At 42.2% G+C, this 8,827-nt stretch overlaps 1 protein-coding gene across 1 annotated transcript in view; it reads right to left on the bottom strand.

Moving 5' to 3' along the window:
* The window catches only part of CSGALNACT1 (chondroitin sulfate N-acetylgalactosaminyltransferase 1), a 43,429-nt gene that overhangs the window by 6,723 nt on the left and 27,879 nt on the right, over nucleotides 1–8,827 (bottom strand). Inside the window, exons 3-4 of the mRNA XM_008635621.2 lie at nucleotides 7,478–8,398; nucleotides 1,064–1,299 (exon numbers count right to left, since the gene is read on the bottom strand). Of these exons, the coding sequence (XP_008633843.1) occupies nucleotides 1,064–1,299; nucleotides 7,478–8,111 (870 nt within the window). The 5' untranslated portion in view covers nucleotides 8,112–8,398. The remainder of the gene's footprint in view (nucleotides 1–1,063; nucleotides 1,300–7,477; nucleotides 8,399–8,827) is intronic.

Below are 8,827 nucleotides of genomic sequence, written 5' to 3'. Positions count from 1 at the left end.
TGGGGACATGATTTACTGACAGACATCCTTGTCCTGACAAAGCAGCTCATTGTCTCTCTTAGAAGGGACAGAAGTCTATCTTTCAGCCAGATTAGGTACAAGCTCTCTAAGCAGCATTTCTTATATTAATAGGACACTATTAAAAGAGGCCATCCTGCCCCAGGAAGAATGATCAGGCAGGAAATAACTTCAGCACTTAGGAGAATATGAGAAGAGGTATTTTTATAATACCCTACCTCATAATCTTGAGTTTTTGTAACAGATGTTCCAGAGTTCAGATCTTTGGCATTTACTAAAACCTAAGTATCAACCAAAAATCAAACACGTAGCCCAAGGGTAAGACCAATTTGAACAAATGCTAGAATCATGCCTCACTTGCACGAAGTTTAGTCAGCAAGAGTTCATCTATAATCAGCAGAGAGATCAGCATGACCAGAGGGCGATTTCTCCCAGTCTAAAACAAGATAATCAGAATACTAATCAGAAGACTAATTTAGACAAGGAGCCTATTTTTAGATGGCTGTAATTAGACAAAACAGATCCCATTGTAAGAGTCAGTATCTGTTGATAACATGGTCTTTTCTGGGCAGCTATTTAAAGTTACATCTCAATTAATTTCTCCCTCTGAACATCATCTCTGTGCTGAAAAATAAAAGTTTAAGAGTAACTATGCTGAAAGTTCAAATACATTTCCTTCTTGCCTTTTGTTGCGTTAATACTTTATCTAATGGAGCCTGGCAAAGTGTCTTGGAGCACTGATTCCCCTTTTCCTCAGAAATGCTCCTTTGCAACCACTGCATGAAATTCTCACGTTGCCACAACTGTATGTGCCAAACAAACAGAATGAGACTCTTAAGTCAGGTACATACAAATCAGAAACCCTGATGACTGCAATATAATTGCCTTTACTGCTAATCACAATGCATTAAGCAACCAAATGCCTTTCAGTAATCTCAAAAATCACTTAGTGGCACAACAAACCGTTAGGTAAAAGTAGCAGTGAGTGAGGTCTTGATAACTCCTAAAAGTGCATCTTACTTTCCAAGTAAGAAAAAGTAAAGGCAGCATTGAAGGAAACCCACCTGAAATTCTGCATGAATTGCCGAAATTTGCTGGCTCTCTTGGCCAACGGCACAATGACATTAATAAGTGTGTCGGCCATATTGACATTTTCATTTTTCACTTTCATAACAGGACCAAATGGCCGGAATAAAACAATCTTCTTGAACTGATGTTTTGCATCTCCTTTGAAAGTCAGCTCATACAATGTGCCTTTATTTTTTTCTGTGCGGTAGATCCCTGCATGCAAACAAAATGAAGAGATTTTTGGATTAAAGCTGGGCTCCTGGGGGAAAAAAAGGATAAAGTCTTCATGTGCTACACCTAAACTGAAAATGCAGCAATGAGGCAATGAGATGTTTACTTTTAAACCAATACACAGTCCACCATCGTTCGGAGGAGGCCACCGCTCTGGCAGGGACACAGCCCTGGATTACAGGAGCTGTTTGGTATTCTTGCAGGCACATTCCAAGGCTTGGCTGAGTTACAAACCCCTGAAGGTTACCAACTGCACACACTCAGTATAACCCAGCAGACATACTGTCCTTATTTTCCAGACAGCTCCAATTGCCCACTGCAGACAAGCATGGTAATGGGATGCAGAAGGACTGCAAAGGCAGTCTGCCTCTCTGCAACAGGAGGGATTAGGCCATCTCCCAGAAAAGCAATTTCCTGATGAGCACTAGGAGGTTCTCTGGAAAGTCCCCTAATAAAACTATGCAACCAGGCCCCAGAAGCCATTGACTTCACCCACTGCCAGTCAGGACAAAACTCTCCTGTTACTCAACTCTCAAGAGACTGCTATTTCTCTTTGTGAATGCCCACTCCTGGTCAAGTAATGGTCTGCAAGGATGACACTACAGTTTGTCAGAGGCTAGACCAGGATACTTAATTCATACAAGCATGTATTTATTTCCTATATGGAAGGAACTTTTAACATACTTGATGGGTGAAATTGGTCTGGTTCATGCTGAGGGCCAGCATGAACTATAAAAGCCTTGATAGTGCCCCACGGAAATACTGTAATATCTTAAATCAAGTTCACAAAAAGGCTGTAGATTTTCCTCACTCTAAATGATACTTCAGTTCCTACAGCGTATACTGAAATAAAGCTTTTTCACTGGCAGATCCATTAGGTTTAAGAAAGAAAAATTAATGCTAATTCTCACTACTCACTAAGCCACTGAAAACATCTTAACAACTTAATCAGTACAAGAGTATAATTGCAATGCCTTCCATCTCTTGCAGAAGTTAAAGAGACAAGCACAAATGTCTGGAAAAAAACTCCTCCTCTTGACTTGTTTTTCTTTTCTCTTTTCTTATCTTTTTTTTTTTTTCTTCCATCTGGCTAGGAAGCATATCTTCTTCTGGTTATGAAAAACAAGACCGAAATAAGGCTTCTTTTTTTTTTTTTAAATCTTGGTTGTTCCCTGATGTGTAACATTGCTGGGCATCTGACCCATAGACTGTCAGCTCTCTCTCTATTTCTCATGAAGGTCTGGGTCAAAGTTTGCTTCAAAGAGCAAAGTGACATAATATCTTCATCTTGTATTTCAGCTCTTACATTGGTATAATCAAAAGACTAATGAGGTGTGATTTTATCTGGATCGAGTTCTGTGTACTGTCTTATCTTCACTATCATTCTCTAAGTGTTTTATTCTTAATGAACACTTCAGTTGGTTAATAATATATGCAGATTTACTGAGCTCTTACTCATTTCTTGTTTTATTTTTAATATAAGCTGATTCAACAAATGCTCCAATCCTCCTTCTAGCATAGCAAATGAATCTAGGGAGATAGCAGCTCAATCATTCTTGTAGTGCTAATCTTTCAAAGTTGTGCCTTTGACTCCTCCTAGCTTTTTTCATAGAGTCTGCCCAAGCTGCAGACCATCAACTACATCTGTTTCTGAACTGGAGATCATCTAAATAGTGACCTAATACTCCCTTGGTTTCATCCTCCTGGTGGCCAGAGAATACAAATCTGGGACTTTGAATTCTGTTCACCCATTTATTCTTACAGAAAGCCTGCTAATGATCCAAGTGCATTGTTGGGTGCACTCATTTGCTCAGGCAGTTTTTGAACACAGGTTTTACTAAGGAAGTTTGTGTTTGAAAGGTTAAGGCAACCTTTTGACATTCAGCTAAAAAAACCTCTAAATTAAATCTGATCTGCATTTTCTTTAGAGAGAAACTGATAGGACTGTTTCACATGTTTGACATAGTGTACTGTCATTTTTAAGAATAACAAAGATCTAAATTAAATTAACAAATTTAATAGTACCTACCACACAACATCTCAGTCTTTGCTTTTACATTCTCTTCTACCTACCCCAGCCAAGAAACAATGACCCCACAAATACTACTTCCCTGGAGAGATGTACTACACAATAAAGGAAACCTTGCCAAATAAGAAGTACCTTAAAAGAAGAATGCAAGTTGTGACCTGACTGGGGTCCCTCCTAGGGCTATATACACAGAGGCTGCTTCTGAGTCTGTAGTTTTGTTCTTGTTCAGTACTGCTACTATGCCTGAAAACAAGTAGCTTAGGTGAAGGCAAGGTTTCTTTGTGCAACATGGTAATCCAAGAATTCATAATCCTAGCGTTTTATACTGAAGAGAACTGTATGCAACTTTAATGCCTCTAATTAAATATGGCTATTCTTCATGCATATTTAAACTATTTGTTTTCCATTTTTAAGCATCTTCTTTCCTTTTTTAAGTATCTTCTTTTTAGAAGCAGGGAACAAAGTGACTTTCCCAAGGGCAGGCAGTGAGCCTTGGAAATGAGTCTGAATGTCCTGAGTCACTCTGGCGACTCACCCAGCAGAACATCCTGCCTTTTACAAATTTTTTCCATTTCCAAAGGCTCTACTTGGTGCCACCAGGACTTTCTACGTGATTCAGGAAGATGTGTCAAACAGCCTCAATTCCAAGATAAAACTATGAGGAGAGGAAAAAAGTAGTCTCAAAAGAGTAAACAAAAAAACCTTTTCCATAAAAGATTGCTCCTGAAATGAAAGCCTTGGAAAGGCTAGAGATAGATAAAAGAAGGTTATTGATCATCTATTGCTTCCATTACAGCAGATACAGTTCAGAATATGCACCATTCCTTTCAGAGGCAGGGAGAAAAGTCAAAGCCTTTGGAAACCCAATGTAAAAAAGTAAACAGGAGCTCTGTGTCAGCAGACAGAATGACGCTAAAATAAAGGTAAAGAACAAGCGAGAAGCAAAAATGGCATGGGCTCAAGAATTGAGTAAAAAGCAGTAAGTCTCCAGTCTTCAGAGCAGCAATTCCCAGGACTCTCTACAGAGATGGAAAATACCTGATGTCTATTCAGCAGGGCAGGCAAACAAATGTCATGTATATGGATCTACATAAAATGTGTAACTAGCAAACAGCCATGCATTCTTAACAAAATGCTGTTGAGTGGATGACAATTTTAGGCTCAGTTCACAGACTACAGGCTTCAAGTCTTCCACTGTCACTAGAAACGCTCCCTGGACTCATGCTCATTAGTTCCCTTCTGTTAGATGATGTAGGAGCCACTATGAGGATTTATCAGGATTCACTGTCCCCATTTTAACTCAGTATTACAATGGTCTTCCCACTCAACATGCAGTAAAATACAGCATCTTATCCTTTGATGAAAAGCATCTTTCCTTCTTTGCAATAAGCTTCCACAGCAAAACTCCATCAGATAGCCCACCACCAGTAGCTTCCCATTTGAGAAAGCAAAGCTACTCCTTTTTCATTTGCCTCTGAGACCTTGATTAAAATTCCAGTCACTACACAGCCACATACTTCAAGTAGAAAAACTTATGATCCAACATATTTGAAGGTGTTATGGCAGGGCATTTTTTAAGCAATCCAGGGGTTTTCTGGAACTGTTCATATTAGGAAGGAATATGTCCAGGCAGTGATTCCATTCACTTATGGAACACACTACTCAGGCTTGTCAAGAGTCTCCAAATTATTATCTCTATCTGTGAGAAAATGAATGACTCCCAGATCTATTTGGCTGCTATTTACATAAATTAATGACCAGACCTGTTATCCTGCTTTCTGAGCAACTGGCTTTCTACTGGAAACAGAGCAGTCCTTTGCCTGCTTATAATACACAGAAATTTCTGATTTTTTTCCATGCTGTTTCTTACTGACTCCCCTTGGCAGAAAGCTAGTGAACTTGTTACATAAGTGGGAGGAGTAAGGGGGAGAGGGGAGCATTACAGCAGCTGAACAGCCCAAGAGCCTCTCTCAAGAGAGAAGCTAAGCAGAGCAGCAGCCAGATGGATACATCTCGAGCTCCAGCGAGAGGGGGTGGAATGGAAAGTTCCACTACGTGTCAGCTATTACTCTGGAAGGAGAACTGAGAATCCTATCCACATTTCATGTAACAGCAAATCTGCTGAGAAGGAGTTTAACTCAGATGTAGGGTACTAGGGTCATAGTCTAATTCCCACGCACAAGTCCTTCTGTCTAGAAACTGAAGAGATGCAACACTAATTTCAAGATATCCCAGCCACGGAGACAAAATATTTCTCCTTAAATGCAAGAAGTGTTTAAAGAAACATTTTCCCTCTGCAAAGACGAGAATAAATGCACAAAATAAAATAAAAGGAAGAGAAACAGACCCCAACTGAGTTTATTGCCACACACCATCACCCTGCCTATTGGAATACGCTAGCAGTGAACTAGTACTGAAAAAGTGATAGCAGGTACCAGATGTGATCCACAAGAAAAGAAAAATCCACCCAGGAGGTCAAAGAAAACAAGATTATTGTGCGCAACTCTATGTTCTAGCAAGACTCAGGATCAGCAACACTCTTGAGAAAAGCTGGTGTCAAAGGCATTGCTGAATAGAGGAAAAACAAGGACACAAATCCCACATACTGACAGCAGCAGCTCAGATTTTAAATCCTGTCTCTGACCCTGACTACCTGATTTTCATTTCAGCACATCTCTCCATCTGATCAACCTTAAGATGAGGGTGGTAGCCTCACATTTAACATAAGAGAGGCACACAGTTTTTGTGTGCTGTTATTGCTAAAGCAGCTGGAAAACACTTAGAGGGTTAAGTGGTATTACTTTCAGTGCAGATCTGGGCCACGTCTCCCAGAAATCTCCAGCTGCCCATGGCAGTTCTAGAAAATGAAAATAGCTGGCTTGGTGGCTGGGTAAATGCACTCATGGTTGCTGTGTTGCTGATTACACTAAGTTGCCAGAAGCTGACATAGAATCCAGCTTATTACTAACTTGTTGTGTAGGCAGTGGCACCTGCAGAGCACTGTTTCCAAAAGCAGTTCAGAGTCCAAACTATACTTGAAATGCAGAACTGGAACAGAAAACTCAGTTCTCCCTACACATACTGAAGTTACACAGAGCAATGGATTTGTCCTTTCACTGGCAGTCTTTGCCATTCTTGGGAGAATGAAAGATGGGGAAAAAGAGAATGACAAGAAGTGACAGAAACCTCCAAAGGAATTTGGCAGGAAAATTTTCTGCGAAGTCTCTTTGTTTCCAGCCCCAATACATGGATCCCTGCATTTGCAAACAAATCAGTCTGTGCTGATGAATGAGAATGAGAATTTATTTCCTTGCACCTACAGAAGCAAGGACCTGCCCCACAGGGGGAGGACACAAGGAAGGTTTCTTGAGGTCAGACTGAGCTGCACACAGGGCTCCAGTTTCTTGAGCTCCAAGTCACATGAAGGGCTTCCTCCCTCTGGAGTATTTCACCATGGTATGTGAAAGCCAGCAAGACCATTATAATGTGCATGAAGAACCTGCACAGAACCAGCACTAGCATGCGTCTCTTCCCCACACCTTTCTGCACTTGTTCCCCAAGCACAGCACTGGTATCCAGTCAAAGACCCTTGATTGTGCATAAAGGCAGGCTCACAGCTTAATGGATATTAAGTAAAGTGTGGCAAGAAAAATCTCCTATCTCCTCACCCTCTCGCATGGAAGAGCTGGTGCCAAACAGTCATACACCTATAACAAACTGTGGAAACATATTTTGAAAAGATAAACTGAACAACAAACAGGAAGGAGAAGAATGGCAGCATGGATTTGAACTGCAGTTGTCAATGTTAACACTGGAAATAGATCTGGGATTGCAGCCTGGTCAGTCACTCCTTGCTTAGTCAGTTCTGAGGCAAGCGCATGACTAGAGAGCTGTGAGCGCACATTGGTGTCACTGCAGGAGACTGGCAGGCATTGTTGTCACTAAGTCCTATTCCCCAGGAAAACTGCCATTTTGCAATTGTGCCCGAGACAGCATCGCTAGGTCACAGCACTAACACCATCCCAGACATCTGTGCTCTGACACAGCTCCCATCTCCCTCAGCAACTCATTCACACCAGAACTCCGCCCCAGCACCGTGTGGATCTTCTAGCCTGCTCTCTGCATACGAACCTTCAACGAAGTCAGAGGCTGTGTATACATGGGGTTTTGCTTTACTGACCCCATCTGGCTTGTTCAAGCTCCCGACTGCTAACTCGATCACCTCTATCAACTCGTCTCGCTTGTCCTTCCTTACAGGTTTCTCCTCTGGGTGCCGTGTCAGCCCTGTCTCCAGCTGGTACACCTTCTGGAGGGTGAAGCTCTCAAATGGCACTGCCGCGTACTCTGTGGACAGCTTAACACCGCTGTGCACCTCTGCTTTGTCTACTTGGGAACGGAGGAAAGCCAACAGGTTGGCCTGGGCCTTCTCCGGCTTACTGTGGTCAAGCTGAATGTCCAAGGAGTCTGGGTACTGGTTCTGCATGTTCTTAAGCTGCTCGGTCCTGCCCTGGAGCTCAGCCTTCAACTGGGCAATTTGTTTCTTCAAGCTGATGATGTAATTGCGGTGTTGCTCTTCTCGCTCTTGCAGAATGGCTTCATATCCCTCCTTCGCAGTCGGACTGTGCACCCTGGGCAAGGCAAGCTGCTGGTTGTCACCCTTGGGTGTGCAAGCCAACATATAAACAATAGACATTGAGCAACAGGCCACCACCAGCAGGCCTACAAGTCGGGGAAGAAACAGAATAAATCCTCGTCTAAGCATCATATCTCAAAAAGCAGAGTCTAACTCACACATGCAACAGTTCTTATATCCATGCAGTGCCACAGAGGCCTCTGGTCTTGGAGTACTCTTACACAGATGCATGTATGTGCAGGAACTGGTTTGTCAGCTCTCTTGAAATGTGTGCTCTGCCTCTATATGGAGCTCTCTCTGGTGTGCACCCAGCAGGACCAAAAGACAAGCTGTGAAGCAGATAGGACACCTCCTGATCCTCATGGCAACATCTATGTTGCTGCAATGCGATCAGATGGTGGCTGATGGAGCCTGAGGACCTGAAAGATAAATGACAAAGACAGCCAAGTTAGAATTTGGTCATCCAGTTCAGACCATTTAGAGTATTCTAAGAATTTACCTTGTTTCTTAGCTGCTCTAGCAGATCTCAAAGCTGTGAAGTGCTTGGGCTAAGACCCAAAAGATGCCAAGATCCTTATGCAGAAAATCCGGTATGCATCCATTTAGTTGTTAATAACACAACTTGGCCCATTGCCAATGAAAAACTAGTCCAGACCTCAAAGACTGCCACACTTCAGAATTACTAAGAAGTGTCTAGTGGTCAGATGCTAAGGTGCTCAGTTCATCCAAGCAATGATGGGCTGACTTGGTTTGAAAGACAGGTGTCTGCTAAGGAAGGCAGAAGCCTCCCTTGGAATGGCAGATGCAACCCCCTTCCCTCCGAGTTATTATAATTTTGAAATCAAGGG

The sequence above is a fragment of the Corvus brachyrhynchos genome, unplaced genomic scaffold (genome assembly GCF_000691975.1).
Source record: "Corvus brachyrhynchos isolate BGI_N302 unplaced genomic scaffold, ASM69197v1 scaffold175, whole genome shotgun sequence".
NCBI classification, from domain to species: Eukaryota; Metazoa; Chordata; class Aves; order Passeriformes; family Corvidae; genus Corvus; species Corvus brachyrhynchos.
Note: the sequence above shows the minus strand (reverse complement) of the source record. Positions and strands in the feature narration are given on the sequence as shown.